Source organism: Panthera tigris, chromosome B4 (genome assembly GCF_018350195.1).
Source record: "Panthera tigris isolate Pti1 chromosome B4, P.tigris_Pti1_mat1.1, whole genome shotgun sequence".
In the NCBI taxonomy this organism is placed as follows: Eukaryota; Metazoa; Chordata; class Mammalia; order Carnivora; family Felidae; genus Panthera; species Panthera tigris.
In genome coordinates, this window is record NC_056666.1 from 134521245 (window position 1) to 134540972 (window position 19728).

Genomic DNA, 19728 nt, shown 5'->3' on the forward strand with positions numbered 1-19728 from the left:
CGTTTCTCTGAAGGTAGCCCCGGGTCCTCCTGGCAATTAGAAACCAAGATGTGGGTGCTGGGTGTGCTTGTGTACCGGAGCGTCCCTGTCTCTGGGCCCCTTGGTGGACAGAGGCGGGTGATACACATGTGTCTGTCTCTGCTGACCCATGTGTATACACTACCTGTCATCGTGCTCCACTGTGTGTGTGTGCGTGCGTGAGTGTGCGTACAGAGACACGCTGAAATAAACGTGAGTTCACGTTAATGCTAATTCCACACGAATTCCCACACTAGGCACCAAACTGTTGTCTCCTCCTTCCAGCCTGTCACTTCTATTCCTAACACTTCTCGGCTACTAGTCCTGGACGTTCTAGATCTCGTTCTATATTAAACAAGAGGCACAGATCATGACAGAACACCTTATCTTTTCTTTTGTTTTCTGTTCTCTTCTTTTTTGAGAATTGTTTCTGGTAACTGTTAACTACGTCAATGAACGTGTATGTGCACATCATGATAACAACAACAAAAAAAATCAAGGCTTAGCAATTTATACACCTTTCCACATTTTTACTTGGAAGTTGGTTACAGAACGGTTTAAGCAAACAATGCTCCCTCCCCAGTGGGGCTGGGAAGAGGCAGGGCAGTGAACAGACATCTGAGGCTCTGAGCCAGGGGTCCACCTACGTTTCCTCACGGGACCGCGCCGTAAATATTTTAGGCTTTGGAGGCCTCACGTTCCCTGACCTGAGAGATCTGGGGATTGTTCTTGGCTCCTGTCGGACCACAACGACAGAGATCATTATTCCGATAGCATTTACTGACGGTTCACCCTGTGCCAGCTCCTAACTCCTTGCATCTGTACTGACTTCATTGTTACAACAGCCTTGAGATACGGCATGCTCTATGGGCATGACTAAACAGGGACAATGAGGTTCAAACCCCTATCAAAATTTGGTTAAAAAGAAAAAACCTGTCTTCGTTCTTGGTCAGTTCCATAGCTGTGACCTGAATCATGGCAGACCACCAGTAGTAATAGCTCGGCCCCCCTGGAGCCTGGGCATGGGCCTGTAACTAAATTCTGGCCACTAGGATACGAATGGAAGTGATGTGCACTGCCTCCAGATTGTTTTAGTAAAAGGAGGGGGCACACGCTTCCCGAGATGCTTGCCCCCTTCCCATTGCTGCGAAAGGTCATGAGCTGGGGCAGACACTTTGGACTGTGAGATAGAAGCCAGTACGTGGAGAAGAGCAAAATAAATCCCCCGGTCAGTCCTGGACAGGCGACTTCCGAACTGCTGATGGAAATTCATTTCTATCTTGTGTGAAGTGACTTATTTCGGGGTTGTTTATCACAGCGGCTTAGCTTGGATCCTAAGCGAAACGTTTCAATATATGCCCTTTATAACTGTAAGAGTAAGCATACTTTAAAATCATATAAAGCAGACTACATACCTCAGGAGAAGCATGAGAGGCAAAGAAATCTTCCTCTTTTGGTGGAGAGGACACAGGCGGAACCACACAGCTATCAAGCCACAGCTAGAGCAAAAACAGAAAGTGCGTGCTGAGTCCTTCACCTGGCTTTAAAAGTTTTTCTTTAATACTCTCACTCCCTTTCCAGAGACCTGTTTGCTAATGATTGGTGCTTCCCATTATTATGCAATCAGTTAACAGGCCTACACGGGGCCCCTGAGCACATTTTAGTTATGTATCAACCCAGTAGCTTTTGCTTCCAAGCCTTGAGGATGTCAAGGACCAGATTCACAAGCCGTTTCTGAAAAGGAAAGACGGAGGGCTTCATATCCAAGTGCAGGCTCTAGAGTATCACCAATCCTCATTTTTAGTGGATTCCATATTTGCAAATTCACCTACCTGCCACAATTTATCTGTAACCCCCAAGTCAGGACTTAAGACACTTCTGCGGTCCTTCATAGACATGTGTGGATCAGTAAAGAAGGCAGGTCACCCCAAGGTGCACGTTCCCAGCTGAGGCTGAACAAGGTGACGCTCTGTCTCCTTGTTTCAGCTCTCAAACTGTAAGTAAGTGTCCTTTTTTGTGGTCGATTTAGCAACACATTTTTCACATTGTTGTGCTTTGTTGGTGATTTCATTGGTTAAAATGGCCCCCAAGCCCAGTGCCGAAGTCCTACCTTGTGTTCCTAAGCACAGGAAGGCTGTGATGTGCCTTATAGAGAAAACACAGAATGAGGTAAGCCCCACCCCCCACCCCCGGGCATGAGTTACAGTGCTGTGGACAGTGAGTTCAATGTTAATGAGTCAATAATTATATATTAATGATATATTAAATATTATATCTATATATAGATATATATAGATATATCTATAGATATATATATTATATAGATATATATATCAATATACTATTAATTATTATATATTTAACTGCATATTAATAATATATTCAGCCTGGCTGGCTCGGCCTGCTTAAGCATCCTACTCTTGATTTCGGCTTGGGTCATGATCTCAAGGTTCGTGGGTTCGAGCCCTGCATCGAGCTCTGTGCTGACAGTGCGGAACCTGCTTGGGATTTTCTCTCTCTCTCTCTCTCTCTCTGCCCCTCCTACTCCCTCTCTCTCTCAGAATAAATAAACTTAATTTTTTTTAATTTAAAAATTTAATAATATATTCAATAAGGTGTCCTTAAATAGTATCACATGTAAAATAAGGTTATGTACTGATCAGCTGATGGGAATGTTGTGACCAGACACTCACAGGAACCTAGCCCTCTATCTCTCCTAGGAGTGATGTTTCCACATTTACTAATTCAGTGCATCACTTCCGTGAACCTCAAGAATCAACTACACATGGTTTCCTTGCAAGAGAATCCAGCTAGAAGGTTTTACTGTTTGGGATAGGTAACACCACTTTAAAAAAATTTTTTTTTTTTTTTTTTTTTTTTTTTACTGCTTTTATTTATTTATGAGAGAGACAGAGAGACAGAGTACGAGTGGGGGAGGGGCACAGAGAGAGAGAGACACACACACACACACACACAGAATCTGAAGCACGCTCCAGGCCCTGAGATGTCAACTCAGAGCCCAATATGGGGCTTGAACCCATGAACCGCGAGATCATGACCAGAGCTGAAGTCAGACACTTAACCAACTGAGCCACCCAGGTGCCCCTAAATTCTCTTTTTTACATTTTTATTCACTTTTGAGAGACAGACAGAGACAGAGTACAAGCGGGGGAGGGGCAGAGAGAGAGGAAGACTCAGAATCCGAAGCGGGCTCCAGGCTCCGAGCCGTCAGCACAGAGCCCGACGCGAGACCCGAACCCACGAACTGTCAGATCATGACCTGAGCCGAAGTCGGACGCTCAAATGACTGAGCCACCCAGGAGCCCCCAAAACCACTTTTTGTACCGAAACGAATGTTCATCTGCCGGAGGCGATCCAACCCACCCGTGACTTACATCAGTGCCATGCTTCCGCGTTGCCTGGGAGGCCAGCGACTTGATTCTCTCCCGATAGAGCTGAGCAGCACGACTGTTGTACTTGGCATTGGTGTCATTGGTGGCACAGCCGTGTTGATGGAAAAAGGAAGACTACAGAGGAAAATGCGTGAATTAATAGCAATGCGGCATTAAATGTCACCTGTGACTGAAAACATTACTTCATGTTATGAAGGAGTTTTTGGATAATACTAGTGGAAACAAAAGTAATTAAACCACATAATTTACAAAAAGAGTTCGTACTACCTAATTTAAAGTCAACTCCTCCTTGTAAAAGGGAATGCTTTCCACGCATTCAACATTGGTATTTTTGTGTAACCGGGCATGAGACTCGGTACAAAATGACAAAGCTGTGGCCCTTCATTTCTCCATCAACCCACTTTGGTCATTCTGAATTATTCTGTTATTTGGGGGGATGCTTTCCACTCTGGACTACTTTTAGCTCATGAGAAATTCATTTCAGTTTGAATTCCTCTAACTTGGAATTTCTGACAAATTGGTTAACAGGGCCACGCCAACCATCACCTTGTCTAGTGCTGTTTCTTCGTGAACAGAAACCACAGCATAAGCACGAGATAAGATAAATGTTTCAACAGTTAGAGGAAACTGTTTCCAACCACCTCATAAGGGTCGGAATTCATATCTCAATGAAAGCAGGCATTCTAGAAACCTGTATGAGCAATCCTTGTATTGACCCAACTGGATTCATCAGATATACTGGGTTTGTAAATGAAGTTTAACATATTTGAGGATCCTTATTTAGGTTTGTAAGGGAGGGTAAAGAGATCCGCTCTTTTAAAACTGTAAGTTAATTGGACACTTAAGAAGTTATGTTTTACGCAGAAGTTACTAAGAAAGGGGATCTCCTTTGTCTTGTTCGGTACTGTATCTCAGCACCCAGCCCAGAGTTTTGTGTTTACGAGACATTTAAAAGATTTGGGGATAAACAAGTTACCAGGGCCATCCGCTCCCAGGCCCGTCTCGTCCTGGCTACTCAATAGGGCCTCCCAAACTCATACATGCAAATACCCAACCTCCCTCCCGGCTTATAGCGAGAAGGGAGACAGCAGGTCTGCGATGAACTTACTGCGTGAGCATTTCCTCCAACTTGCATGCATCGCAGCTGAAACCAAGACCAGTTCGAGTCCAGCTCAGTAGATCTAAATGGGGAGAATGTTCTCAAATGTTAACACGTTCTTCCCCCAGAACGGAGCCACCAAAGTTTTGGAAGCAAGAGTTCCCTTGATTTTCAGCATCCTGAAGACTTCTAGGTCTGTGTTAACAGTGACAGGGGATGTGCTGGGCCTGCAGAGCCTGTGATAGTGATGCAAACAGCTCCCGGCCCCTCTCATCCTTCCTGGCAGCCATGTTTCCGATGGCCCAGCCACACGCTCCCCTCCACGCGTGACCACAGGTGGGCCGCCCCAGGCCAGGAGCGCTTCCGCTGCACCAGACAGCACCTCATCTGGGGCTCAGGGACAAGACGAGCTTCCCGGGCCGTTGGAACAACTGTGACTCCTCGCCTCCCATTCTCAGTGGCTTATGATCTAAAAATCGGTAACGTCTCTCTGCTCAAAACAGATGTGCTCTTCTGATTTTTCAGATCAGCTACGCATTTGTCCAGTCCGACCTCTAACGGGAGCCTCGGGGACGCTCACAGTCTCATCAGCAAGCAGAAGGGACCTAACCGACACCACCGCCATCAGGGAAGGGAGAAAACTCAGGATTTAGTGCTCCTGACGCGAAAGCTGGAAGGGCCTTCTCCCCTACCACACCTCGTGCTTTACTTCTCTGCAACCTGAGACCAAATCCAGGCAAGGTAAAGGCAATAACCGTATTTCCCAACAATAACAATTCGCCGAGCGATCACTGTAAAGCAAGGTGTGATATTCCAACAATGTTAGAAGCCTTTGCGTTAAATCCATAGGTAAGAGCAAAAAGCAAGGCTGTCCCATATGCAACAGCTTGTCCCCCACTAACTGTAAAGGAATGTGGACGTTTCTGAATGGGTGTAGGTAGAGTACCTTTACAAAATAGGAAGGTAAAAAGAAAAGACGCCTCTTTTCCTTTTATACTGCCCTCCCGTTTGCCAATTTCTATGCCTGTTTGTATTGCTTATTAGCCTTTGTAAACGTTAGAATGTTATTTTGAAGCCAATAGCTACCCTAAAATAATAACACTAATACATATCATTACTTGCACCTGTAACAAATCCACTTCGTGTCAATACATAAAAAGCAAAATTTAATCTACCCTTTATAAGCAGCAGGTTTCCCAAAGACAAAAATAAAATCTTTTAGAATTTGATGACCAGGCAATGTGACTACATGATATACCTTGTTCTGAAATCCTTTTTCTGATGGATCTTAGCCACATGTTCACGACTCTGCATCAGACGGAGTCAGGGACCATCCCCGTCCCACGCTGTCAGAGCATGGCAGTTAACAGCACAGCCTCTGGAGACAGACTGAGACAGAACAAAGCTCAACTCTGCCATGGCTAGCTGGATGACCTCGGAGAAGTTACTTAGCTTCTCTGTGCCCGCTTTCCTCATGTGCAAAGCAGTGATAATTATAGTATTATCTGTCTCACTCTTGTAGAAACCAAACAAGCTAATATCTGGAAAGTGCCTGGCTCACGGTAAATCCCATACGGCTAAAATTCTCACCATCGCCATCACCATGGTCATGTTAACCCTGTCACGCTGTGTCAGGTCAGAAGCAGCGAGCTCCAGAGGACAGGAATGTCCCACGTTTTTCTGCCACACTCCTACAACAGGCACATAAAAGGTACCTGAATTTGGGCTGACTTAATTAGGTCCTAAAACTGAGGCTGCAAGTACTTGGATTTGCTAATCAGCCTCAACTTTTGGTCTTAAACTATCTTAAAAAAAAAAACAAAAACAAAAAACAGGGCGGTTCCGCCATTTAAGGGTCCAACTTCAGCTCAGGTCGTGATCTCACGGTTCGGTTCGTGAGTTTGAGTCCCAACTGGGCTCTGTGCTGACAGTGTGGAGCCTATTTCAGATCCTCTGTCTCCCTCTTTCTCGGCCCCTCTCTGGCTCGTGCTCGCTCGCTCTCTCTCTCTCTTTCTCCAAATATTACTCTATATATTCCTTAGAAAAAAAGATTAAAACAAATTGTTCCTGAACTGGATTGTGGAGCCTGAAACTAGTCAACCTTTAGAGGAAACTTAATTGCTCACGAGTGCCCATTCCTACACGAGGAGCTGACTTCACTGTAGGTGATTTCTTCCCTCCAATATAGATTGAGAGACACGAAAGGTAACTGACAGTCTGTGACAGTGCTAAGAAAAAAGTAAAGTAGAGGCAGTAAGAAAAATGGAAGAATCAGTGACACTTTAACAAAGTGGCTCCTGTTAACAGCCAAGTCAATGAGAAAAGAGGTTTCCCACAACCTCTATAATCCTTACATGAGTCCAGTATAACCTCCCCAAAACTGCATGAATTAGCTTCCCTAGTGGCTGCCAGAGTCAGTAAGCAGCACATTTAAATAGATTTTAGAAATCAGAAGGAATCTCACCAAATAAACATGACAAAGTTATCATGTAATCAAAAATTTTAAATGGAATTTCATCCATCCAGCACCGTTAATCTAGACTTTGGCTCACAGACAAGCCCGGGAACAGCTTCAGGGGCCGCCTGTTTCTAACTGGCTTGGCTGCTTGATTGAAGGCCACGCAAGGCGTTGCCTTCCTACACGAACATCACAAACGTTTCTCCTCCGGCATCCGCTGGGCGGGCACACACATGACTCAGACCTGATCGCTGGCGGCATCCGCTGGGGACTCACCATGTGCCAGGCTTTATGTGGGTTCATCCGCTTTCTTCTCCCAAAGCCTCTACGGTGACTCCCCAGCTTCTCATCCCCACGTTCAAGGGAAGGAAACAGAGACACCGAGAGGGAAGCAGCACACCCAGAAACAGTCGGGGTGGTGCTGGGCTTCAGCCCCCAGCAGCCAGGCACAGTGCCCTCTCTCCTCACGCCTGCCCAGCACCGCCTGGCCAATGTCTGTGGGCACCTTCTGTGCCCGGGGCCCAGGTCGGCCTTCCTGCGTTCGCCCCTCAAGGCCTCAGCAGTTAAGTACAGGCTCTTGGCCTGGCAGTCAAGATCCTCCACAATGTCCCCCAAATCTTCCCCTTGAAATCCTATGTCTCTTCATTTTCCTCTGCCTAGACAAATTAGCTACTAGGGGCCCCCCGGGTGGCTCAGTCAGTTAAACATGCGACTCTTGGTTTCAGCTCAGGTCATGATCTCCAGGCTCGTGAGTTCAAGCCCTGCATCAGGCTCTGTGCTGACAACAAGGAACCTGCTTGGGATTCTCTCTCTCCCTCTCTCTAGTCCTCCTGCGCTCTCTCTCTCTCACAATAAATAAATTTTTTTAAAAAGGTGGTTACTTGGGGCGCCTGGTGGCTCAGTCGGTTGGGCGTCTGACTTCAGCTCAGGTCATGATCTCGCGGTCCGTGAGTTCGAGCCCCGCGTCAGGCTCTGTGCTGACAGCTCAGAGCCTGGAGCCTGTTTCAGATTCTGTTGTCTCCCTCTCTCTCTGACCTTCCCCCGTTCATGCTCTGTCTCTGTCTCAAAAATGAATAAATGTTTAAAAAAAAATAGTTACTAAACAGTTCACTTTTTCCAGCCTCTATACTTTTTAAAAATATTTATTTATTTATTTATTTATTTATTTATTTATTTATTTATTATTTATTTATTTATTTAGAGGGAGAGAGAGCATGCGCGCATGCGTAAGCCAGGGAGGGGTGGGGGGGGGGCCGGGGGCGGGGAGAGAATCCAAGCAGGGATGCTGGGTTCGATCTCACAGCCCTGAGATCATGACCTGAGCCAATATCAAGAGTCAGTAGCTCAACCAACTGAGCCACCCAGGCGCCCCCTACCTTTTCTCAAAGCCTGACTGCCGACCTCCTTTCCTCTGCCTTGTTTCCATGATCAAAATCTCACCAAAACTTCGAAATTCATTGCAAATGTTACCACCTCATGGTCAACCTGGACTGACTTCCCACCCGGAAGTAGATGCAGTGCTGTTTTCATGTCCTATGGGGCACTTTACAGTCTATCTTTTTGTTTCTTTTTTTTTAAATTTTACTTTTTTAGTGTTTATTTACTTTTGAAGGAGAGAGAAATACAGTGTGAGCGGCGGACGGGCAGAGAGAGGGAGAGACAGACTCCGTGGGGCTCGAACCCACAACCCGTGAGAGCCAGTTAAGCATCCTACTTCCACTCAGGTCACAGTCTCACGGGTTGAGATTGTGTAGGGGCCACCCAGGCCACCCAGTCTATCTTCTTATTCATGCTGTACTGAAGCCTGTCCCTACCCTCCTACTAGATTCCATTCACCTTTCACAAGCTCATGAAATACTTAACAGTGAACCTGAGAGGAAACAGAGCTGGAGGGAGAGGAGCACAGGGAGGCGCAGATGCCCCAGGAGCTGAGGCCCGGAGTTCAAGCCCCGGGAGGTGGTGGGCAGGGGCCAATACAGTTACATCCTCTGCAGTCAGCTCCAAGGCAGCTGGCCATTTCCGTGGATGCCTAACCCGCCTTTCCCTTTTTGGTTGGCAGAAGTTCATAGGTTTTTTCCTTTGTAAAATTGTTGACTTGAAATTCTACTTAAAAAAAAAAAAAAAAACCTCCATTTAAATAAACATTCCACCCATGCCAAAGTGTTCATCTGTTCGTGACTGGGAGGTGGGACTGTTGGGGGGGTGGGGCGGTGCGTGCGTCTGGCAGGGGAAGAGGCTGTAGAGGGGCAAGGGATTCTAGAGGAAGGACTTTTCACTTACTTTATGAACTTTGGGACTGCTCGGATTTTTTTTTTTTTTCCCAATGACCTAGTGTTTGTAATTTCTTCCCACCAAGAAAAAATTTTAATGAGCAAACCTCCACCTCGTAAAAACAAAAACCCTGCTGAGTACTCTCACCTTCCTTGACTTCCTCTTGCCCAAATCCTAGACTGCTGCCCTCCGGTTGTATAGGACTTTTTGACAGTTGTTTCTGAATCATTTATAAACATTGCGATTCACAGTTCTATTTATCTGACTTTTAAAAGTCTAGTCATTAAACATACAGCAGCCCAGACAGACCCTGCTGTCTAGCCTCATTATGATCTGGGTCAGTCCTCCCCTCACCAGGGAACACGTCAGAAGACCGCCTGATTGCCTGGAATGGTTTATACTGGAGGTGTGCTTTGCTGGAGAGGCAAAGGGAGGGCCGGATTACAAGGGCGGGACTTGGCACAGAGGAAGAGGGACAGAACACAGTGAAGACAGAAAGGAAGACCAATGGAGTCCAGACTTCATGAGCTCTGGGCAGAGCAGCTCACCTTATGGTAACCAGTAACAACCAATCCGGGGGGGTGGGGGGGTGGGGGGAGGAGGTGGAGAGGAGGGAAGTACCCTAAAAAGAAACCTGCCCGGGCAAGTAAATCCCTCAACATTTAAAGAAAAGGACAAGAACAGGACAGTGTATTCAAAATATTCTGGGAGCAGCATCTAAGACAAAAAGACAAGAAATGGATAGATACTCTGAAACCAGGAAGAACACAAAAGAACTCCCTTTTCTAAGTAATTGCCTACGGTGTTATGTGGCTATAAATATTTAGCCCATCAGCCTCTACAAACTGATTTCCGGAAAACAAGAACTCACGAAAGTACATCGGGAATGTTTGTTTGTTTTTTTTAAGTGAATATATTTTTAAAAGAAAATTATATTATTTTTACTATGTAGTTTTTGTGCCATCATAGAAAATGTCTCATTACAAATAATAATCGATTTATCTTATAGGAACCAATGTTCTTCATAGTAATAGTATTATATCGATATCCCTTAAGTCATAAGGAATGGAGGGGGGTTGCTGACGAGCAAGCCTCGCTCAGTTCCAAGTGCTGAGCCTGCCTGGGGATCCTTTTATTATTTCAGATTATTTTATTTCACACAAGGGCACTGCAGCCTCCCACCGGACTGTGGGGCTGTGTCCAAGGGGGCCACACGCAAAAGCCCCATCTAGGCTGCAACCAGACTGTCCAGAGTAGAAGATATGTACTCCCCAGAGCGAGCCAATGGCACCCCACGTCTGCAGATTAAAAAAAAAAAGACTTTCTTTTTACAAGCACATGAAATTGCCACTCAAACTCTCAACACAATCATTCACTCAGGCTTCGTGAGGTCAGCGGCCCTGGGAGCCAGAGCTGTAGGCTTGTGCCATAACGAGCCTTCTCGCCTTTTTCAATCTTTATTTATTTCTGAGAGAGAGAGACAGAGAGAGACAGAGCATGAGTGGGGAGGGGCACAGAGAGAGGGAGACACAGAACGGGAAGCAGGCTCCAGGCTCCGAGCTGTCAGCACAGAGCTCGACGCGGGGCTCGAACTCACAACCAGGAGATCATGACCTGAGCCGAAGTCGGACGCTCAACCGACTGAGCCACCCAGGCGCCCTGCTTCTCGCCCTTTGTATCAGCTCTCCTCCCGACGGCAGGCCCCCAGCACCCCAACCCCCTGCTCTCGCTGCGCTGCTGGTTATTAGAAGGTGATAAAGGGAAGGGAAGAGGGTCTCAGACCCTCCCTCCTGACTCCGTCTGCAGCACCACGGCCTCAGATCTCTGACACAGAGCTCTACGGAACAGTCGCCGAACGGAAAATAAGCCATCTTCCAGGTTACCTAACTATAAAGATTTCGATCCCCGCGACTCCTCGCCGGTCTCTCGTTCTACCTGACGGCAAAGCAAACGTAAAGCAGAGAAGGTGAAAAGAACCCCTCCCGCCCATGACGAAAACAGACTCACTCACCTGATAAAGCTCAAGTGGACCCCGAGTGACCTGTGCGACCCTGAGCAGTCGATGCAAAGGAACACCCCGTAGGTTATACTCGCCCAGCTGGGGTTCTTGGCCCCACAGTCAAAACACACCTGGAAGACAATTTCAAAACTCAGTTATTAATTCATCCCCATCAGCTAAATGAGCCATCTTACAGGCTCCGATACATGATCGAGCTTGAAAGCTGCTTAACGTTCACAATCTGAAACGGGTTAGTACAAAATATCTCACCTGTTTTGTTTTTTTTTTAAAAACCTCAACATTTGGGGCGCCTGGGAGGCTCAGTTGGTGAAGCGTCCACTCTCGGTTTTGGCTCAGGTCGCGATCTCACAGTTTCGTGAGTTCGAGCCTCGCGTCAGGCTCTGCGAGGAACCTGCTTGGGATTCTCTCTCTCCCCCTCTCTCTGCCACTCCCTGACTCACCCTATCACTGTCTCTCTCAAAATAAATAAGTCAACTAAAAAATTTTTTTTTAAAAACCCTGAACTTTCAATTTCTTTATTATTACATTACAGATAATTATGTATCAATTAGGCATCAGCAGGGCTCCCTACCAGTCACGCGAATGAACACTAACCAGGGACGTCCCCCTGCTGGGAACACTCAAGGCCTTGTGGCCTCGTGGCCTTCCAGCCAGTGGCTCTCCACTGGCCCCCAGCCAGCTGAGGCGGAGGGGACGGGAGCCACCCTCACTTGCACGGGGTGACCTGTGACCAGTAAGAAGGCAGAAGTTTCCGAGATTAGATAATAAAAGACGCCGTGGCTTCCTTTCTGTCTCTTGCCACCTCTCTCCCCTGGAGCACTGGCTCTGGGGGAGGCTAGCTGGCAGGTCTGGGGGACACTCGAGCGGCCCAGGGGAGAGGCTCAAAGTGGTGAGGGACCGACGCCCCGAGCGCAACGAGCCGGTGAGGAGCGGGGGCCGGCGGAGCACCTCAGGACCGAGCTTGAGAGTGGGGAACCCCAGCCTGGAGAGACGGCAGCCCCAGCAGACGGCCTGACGGCACCCTCATGAGAGAGCCAGGGCCCTCCTCCCTCAACATTGGCTGAGGTCAAACAGTCTTCATCTGAGAGCGTCTGGCAACAGGAGCATAAAAACGACTTTAAAGTATCCAGAGTTTGTCACGAAATTTAATATTTACAATTAATTAAAGTCAGAACAACAGAAGGGCACGGGGCGCCTGGGTGGTTCAGTCGGTTGAGCGTCCAACTTCGGCTCAGGTCGTGATCTCACAGCTCATAAGTTCGAGCCCCGCGTCCGGCCCTGTGCTGACGGCTCAGAGCCTGGAGCCTGCTTCGGATTCTGTGTCTCCCTTTCTCTCTGCCCCTCCCCTGCTCATGCTGTCTCTCTCTGTCTCAAAAATAAAAATAAAAACATTTTTAAAAAATTAAAAAAAGAACAACAGAATGGCAAACACTCCACTAATAAGAGAACATTTTTTTTTTTTCTTCCAGAATAAGAGTCCCAGATTTTAAATACACTTGATAGACAGAGACGCCTATGGGAAGTTTGTCCCAACTACAGTCATCAAGAAAGATCTGGCTTCTGGCCTTCCGAGGGCAACGCGAGAGTGAAAACACGAGCGGATTTTCCAAAGGCCCTCAGCACGACAGGCTCACACGAAGTACGGGGTTAGAGTGACAACTGACGTGGAAGGTGCCGGTCCGCTCCAGTGTTTACTGACGACCTGCTGTATGTCAGATACCATGGTAGGCGCTAAGGTATTTGGGAACGGATTCCACAAACACCTGCTGGGTCCCTGTCCCCTGCCAGGCAACCTGCTGGCTTTTCTGGAGCTCACTGCGCAGTGAGAGGGTAGGACACAGAAATTAAGATGCCCCGTGGTAACAGCCAGTCAAGTAAGGAATCCCCTTCCGTGGGACCCCAAACAGTGTGACCAATTCTGCCAATGGCGCTGTCCCTCTGCAAGAGGCCACCCGTAGTCCCCCACTGACTCAACCAATAGTTGTGCACTTACTACCAAGTAAGGACGGGAAACATGGGAAGCAGACATCCGAAGGGGGTTCAGGAAGAGTCTGCCGCATGGAGCCTGCACACGCACCCACAGTCAGCAGGCAAGACAGTTAGTTATAGGTGGAATCTTAGTAAGCAAGGACAGGAGAGAAAACGTTTTCTAGACAGCACCCAAGAGGCAACTGGACTCTCAAGAACAGAATCTTAAGGCACAATAAGCAGCAACAGCCTGCGGAGGAGACGGCCCCTCGAGGGAGGTGACAAGGGAGACGGTGCACGGCCCAGAACGGGCAAGACTGAGAATCTTCCCGACGTGGGCTTGTCGCGTGGCTGGGGAGAGCGCAGACTGGCTTGTAACAGGCTGGTCTCAGCACCCTCGTGACCAGCAGCTAAGATGAGAAATTGCCAGAACATAGCTCCGTGAGGGCAGGCGTCCTATCTTGTGCACCTGAGCTGAGCACGGAGCCTGGCACCAAGTAGGCACCTACTGAATGCAAACACAGGTTGTTGGACAGTCTGTAGGGGCGGTTGAGATCAGGTACTGCGGGGTGTGAGACCAGCAGGCAGTTAGCGATGCAAGTCTGGCTCTCACACATGCTGGAGCAGGAGGCGGCTTTGAGAGCGGGATTGCACTTGGTTGTGACATGCGGTCCCACAGCAAAACTGAGATATGGTTTTCTTTTTCTTTTCCTTTCTTTTTTTCTTCTTTTTTAGTTTACTTATTTATTTCGGGAGAGAGAGAGAAAGAAAGAAAGAGTGGGGGAAGGGCAGAGAGAGAGGGAGAGAGAATCTCAAGCAGGTCCCTCGCTGTCAGCACAGAGCCCAACTCGGGGCTCGATCTCACGAACCCCAACTGTGAGATCATGAGCTGAGTGGAAATCAAGAGTTGGACGCTCAACCGACTGAGCCACCCAGGCGCCCTGAGATCCGGTTTTCTAAGCAGAATGTCACTTCTCATGGTGATGGAAAGCAACTACCTCTAACAGTTGGCTTTGCCTACTGACGAGACTAACTACTAGACAAGTAACAGCTAACGCTGAGTGTTTATTCCACGTCAGGCACTGCTATTGGCCAACTGGACCATCATAACAACCCTACAAGAAGGCATTATTATCATCCCCATCGAGGCCAGCTTCTGGGCACACGTGTGACCTATACGGCTGCCCAGGGCCCCACGGCTGCTTAATGCTCTGCTGTCCCATCTTGAAATTCTCAACACTTTTAATTTTTTTGTTTTTATTTTAGAGAGAGAGGGCGCGCGCACGAGCAGGCAAGAGGGCGGAGGAAGAAAGAAAGGGAGAATCTTAAGCAGGCTCCACGCTCAGCATAGACCCCGACACAGGGGCTCGATCCCACAACCCTGGCATCATGACCTGAGCCAAAATCGAGCCGGACGCTCAACCGACTGAGCCACCCAGGGGCCCTGAAATTTCCAACGCTTTTTAAACAAGGGCCCTGCATTTTCATTTTGCACATTTCGTATTCTCCGCAAAGCACTTGGTGTGGGTTTTCACCCCCATTTTAGAGAAAACTAAGGAATTACGAAGTATCACAGCTGAGAAGCAGGATCTTGGGGACTCTACACCCCCAGCGGTCTGCCCCAGGGCTCACTCTTCACCCCTCACCACACTGCCTCTCACAGGCCAGGCTGTCCTTTATCTGTCTTCCACCTGCCAGACTGGAAGCTTCCTGAGGGCAGGAGCCTGTCTCTGGATCCCTCAGTGTGCCCCACCGCTCTGTGGACCGCAGCTGCCCAGCGGACACTTGTGGGCAGAACAACTCAAGCAATCGAGCAGTAAAACTCGAGCAGTAAAACACAGAGAGACCAGGAAGGACTTCTCAAACCAGAAAACAGACCCTTCTGAGTTAAAACCTTGATCCACGGTAAATATTCGTCACACACGAGCAGGAGACATCGGATAACGTATTCTTAAAGTAAACCATGTGGTTTCTTTTGAAGTACCTCTTCCGTCTGTATATCTTACAGCTCTCTCCGTTACAGCCCCTTCTTAAAAATGCTTACGGTTAGGGCGCCTGGGTGGCTCAGTCGGTGAAGCGTCTGACTTGGGCTCAGGTCACGATCTCGCGATTCGTGGGTTCGAGCCCTGCGTCGGGCTCTGTGGTGACAGCTCAGAGCCTGGAGCCTGTTTCAGATTCTGTCTCCCTCTCTCTCTCTCTGCCCCTCCCCTGCTCATGCTCTGTCTCTCTCTGTCTCAAAAATAAATAAAAACATTAAAAAAAAATTTAAAATAAAAGAAGCAGGTTTATAGGGGCACCTGGGCGACTTAGTAGGTTAAGGTCATAGCTGAGTAGGTTAAGTAAGTAGGCTCAGCTCATGAGTTCAGGGTTCATGGGTTCGAGCCCCGCATCGGGCTCTGCGCTGACAGCTCAGAGCCCGGAGCCTGTTTCAGATTCTGTGTCTCCCCCTCTCTCTCTGCCCCTCCCGCGCTCAGACTCTGTGTCTCTCTCTCTCAAAAATAAACATTAAAAAAAAAATTTTTTTTTAAATGCTGACTGTTCCCCAACTCTTCCCCATCACTAAAACAAGTTTTCATCTTTGCTTACCTAATGGTTTCTTCCTAAGGATCAAGTGAAAAATTCTTCATCAAGAAAGGTAGCACAACGCTGCGGAACATTACCAGAAAATATTTTTGCTCCACGCTTTTATTAATCCTGTTACGGGACATAACGTTTTCCACAGGTGCGTGGGTTTGTGACAAAAACAGTAATAATAAACTAGCTGACACCAGTGGGGACCGGCACGTGGAGGTCCTGTTCCAACTGCTTTTCTTGGGTTTTCTCATTTAATCCTTTGCAATAACCCTCTGGGTTAGAGCCTGCGCGTGTCTCCATTTTCCGCTGAGGAAAATGACGTACAACGTGGCCAAGGAACCTGCCCAAGGTGACATAGTTACCAATAAGCCCACACATATCCCTCAAAGGGTCCTAAAGACGACGGGCTCTTCCGTAAAAGAAGGCACCTTCCCTTCGATGAATTCAAAGAGAAGACACACTGTTTCGGAGATAGAGCAGACAAAAAGTGTAACTTCTACACTGCCAGGCGCAGACCCTAACCTTGTCTAGCTCTAGGGAAACCACTCTTTGTAATAACAGATGAATCTAAATTTGAAAATCAAGAAAACGGCCAAGAAACGGGCACTCGAGAATTCCCGGAGCCTTTCTCCTCCTCCGACTTCCCTACATTCATCAGACACCCCCCTCCAATAAGCCGTTTCCTTTCTCATCTTCTTAGTCTGTAAAAATACAGGCTCCCTTCCAAGGCTTAGGGCAAAGACGTCTTAATTTTGCGAAACTCGGGATCTTTCCATGCTGGGACGCCCCAGCTCACGACCATGATCGTTAACAGCTGTTCACTTTGGAGGGGACAGTGGGGAGCCCGACAAACTGCTGCCACCGGACGGGAGGGGAGAGTCCACGCTGACGCCCTGACAGCCCTTTGCACTCTCCAGGTTCCACTCTGACCTGTGAGCCTCAGGGGAGGGTGTCACGTGAGCGCGATGTGTCATCACAACATCTCCAGCCGGTTGCGAAAAGTTGTAAAAGTCAGAGGAGAAAACCACCTCTGAGACCAAAAAAAAAAAAAAAAAAAAAGGAAAACCCCAATCTCCAAACTCTCCAAGGATTTTGGAGAGACCCAAAGGGAAGAAAGAGAAGGGGGTGTATGGTGGGCCTTCTTAGCAAGAGAAAAGAGGCCATTGAACACACACCACTTAGCCGCTTTAGCAGACAGGGAAACTGAGGCTGCCATCAAAAACCACGGGCAACCAAGCAGGCTCCAACAGGCACCCCAGGAACTTCAGAGGTCAGCTCCAGTGTGCGGGGCTGGGGGTGGGGGGTGCGGGGTGGGGAGGGGGGTCGCACGAGCTTCCCCACGCGCCCAGCGCTGCCAGCTGGAGTTTCCGAGCCGGTGCATGCGTCCCAGCTGGGTCACAGGTGGCCTGCGGTGTCCGCCCCGCTCACGGGAGCCCCGGTGTATGCCCCCCAGCCCTCTCTCGGGGCCCCGAGCTCGCCCGCAGCTCTCTCCAGAACTCACGGGGTCCACTCCGCCACCCTGCCCCCCGTGTGTGCTCCCCCGCTCGGTGTCAGGAACCACAAGGTCTGTGCCCCTCCCCCGGCCCCCGGGACCCCCAAGTGCCCGCCCCGCCCGGGGCCCCGGTGTGCGCCCCCTCCCCCCCTCCCTTGCTGAGGCTGGGGGCGGCGCGCGGCCCGGACTCAAGCGAGGCCCAGGCGCCGCCGCAAGTGCGACGTGTCACAGGCCGGGCCGGCCCCTCCTCCCGCGGCCGCGGCCACTGCCGCAGCAGGGGCCGCCCGCGGGGTTCGGCGCCGATGGCCAGCAAGCCTCAACACGCCCGGCAGCCGTTACCTTATTGGTGGGCACCGAGCGGAGGCGCTTGAAGATGGTCAGGATGTCTTGCTTGCTGGGGTCCCCCATGGTCACCACAGAAGCGAGGCGCCGCCGGCCCGGCCAACCGGGAAGGACCGAGCAGGAGCGGTTGCCGCCTCCGGGAGATAGACGGCGGCCGAGGGGGACGGGGCTGAGCGTGACGGCCAGGCCCCGCCCCAGGCCACGCCCCCTGTCCCGCCCACAACCGGAGCTCACGCGCCGCTCTCTTCTCGCGGCCTCGCTCGGCAGCGCCGCTGGCTCCGCCCGCTCGGGCCCCGCCCCGGCGCTGTCCGCGCGTGCGCAGGAGTCTCGGGCGCCTTCTTCCGGCCGCCGTCTGCTCGGGGCCGTGCGAGGCGAAGCTGGGCGCGGATGAGTTTGGTTCCCGCGCGCTGGCGCTTGGGACCCGCCGCCACTCGGGCTGGTGGATCGCCACGTCGACCGACGGCCGACTGCGTGCTTGGCCGAGGTCTTACCTCGTCCTCGTGAGGGCGCAGAACCAGTCCCTCCAGGTGGCAGAGGAGGAGACGTGAGGGCAAAGGGCCGACCCGCCACCTCCCGACACCGATTGTCGCTTGTCACCTTCCTTCCTTTAAAAAAAAATCTTTTTTTTTCATTAAGGTGAAGCCGACCCCTGGGGTGGGGAAGCTTTCATCGCCCGAAAATTGGTTTTCTTAGAGGATCTGTTTGGGTATCGGGTCAGCGAGAGAGGGCCGTTCTCTTGAGGCTCAGCCCCAACTGGTGAATAGACCAGAAAAGCAGCGCGACTTTCCCCAGCGCCCCGGGCTGCAGCCCACCCTTTGGCTGACGTTACAGAGGGTTTGAACTCGAGGAGGGGCGCCTGGGTGGCTCGGTCAGTTAAGCATCTGGGTTCGGCTCAGGTCACGATGTCACGGTTCATGGGATCGAGCCCGGGGTCCGGCTCTGCACTGATGGCGAGGAGCCTGCTTGGGATGCTTTCCACCCCCACCCCCGCCCCCTCCCCCACTCTCTCAAAATAAATTAGTAAATTTTTAAAAATATAAATAAACTCGTGGAGAAAGGTGCCTCTTTCACTGTCTGGGTGTCGAGCCGCGGGGAAATTGTCACCTGAGGCTGGGTGGTGCATGCACGTGCAAGGAAAACGGGTCAACCTTAGCTCCAAGCCTGATTCAGCGGCTACTTCCTCTTCTGTGGCCTTGGTCAGGTCGCCTTGACTCCTGGCTTGCTCATCTGTACAATGGGGCTGGAGATGAAGAATCAGGGCAGCCCCGGAAGCAGCTTCCCCCCCCGGGATCCCTGGAAAAGGCTCTGGCAGTTCCTTTCTGCTTTTAGAAGCCAGGAGCGCTCACTCAACCTGTGTGGTTAGATGCCCTCAGGGGAAGTTGGCAGCTTGCTGGGATGTGGACTCAGATAAACCCAGGGTTGGAACTTTTCCTCAAGGAAGGAAAACATGACCTTCCAGAATACTGAGTTACTTTTGCAGATAGCTGTGACTGCAAGTTCTTCCTTCTATTGAGTCCAAGTAGATATTCCTGTACTCTGTGTCCCTTGGTATTGATGCAGGCTGGCCCTTCAGAGGACCTGGAGGGAGTCCTGCTGGACCAGCCAAGAGGGCCCTTGGCTTTGCACAGGACAGAAATCCAACCTAGTGGGAGAGGAAGTGAGAGCAAAGGTTATCACATAGTGTAAGTGATACAACATAGCAGACGGAACGTCTGGGAGACTCGGAAAGGAAAGAAGAGAGTCTCTCCTTTGCTTGGGGTCTGGGTTGTTGTTGTTTTAACGTGGTTTGTTTTGTTTTTTTTTTTTTTTTTTTTTTTGAGAGAGAGAGAGAGAGAGAGAGAGAGAGAGAGAGAGAGAGAGAATCCCAGGCAGGAGCCATGCTGTCAACACAGAGCCCAACAGACAATCCCACCAACCGTGAGATCATGACCTGAGCCCAAATCAAGGGTCAGACACTTAACTGCTTAACTGACCAAGCCACCTGGGCACCCGGAGGGTCTGGGGTTTTAATGGAAGGTTGTGGTCTGGTGTACATGACTTAGGCATCTCAGGACTGGTCAAAACAAGGACAGG

General features: G+C 49.8%; 1 protein-coding gene across 1 annotated transcript in view; it reads right to left on the reverse strand.

Moving 5' to 3' along the window:
* Positions 1–17852, reverse strand: part of ARFGAP3 (ADP ribosylation factor GTPase activating protein 3) — a 54167-nt gene extending 36315 nt beyond the window's left edge. Inside the window, exons 1-5 of the mRNA XM_042993443.1 lie at positions 17653–17852; positions 11271–11389; positions 4540–4612; positions 3414–3545; positions 1434–1517 (exon numbers count right to left, since the gene is read on the reverse strand). Of these exons, the coding sequence (XP_042849377.1) occupies positions 1434–1517; positions 3414–3545; positions 4540–4612; positions 11271–11389; positions 17653–17721 (477 nt within the window). The 5' untranslated portion in view covers positions 17722–17852. The remainder of the gene's footprint in view (positions 1–1433; positions 1518–3413; positions 3546–4539; positions 4613–11270; positions 11390–17652) is intronic.
* Positions 17853–19728: the final 1876 nt, after the last annotated feature.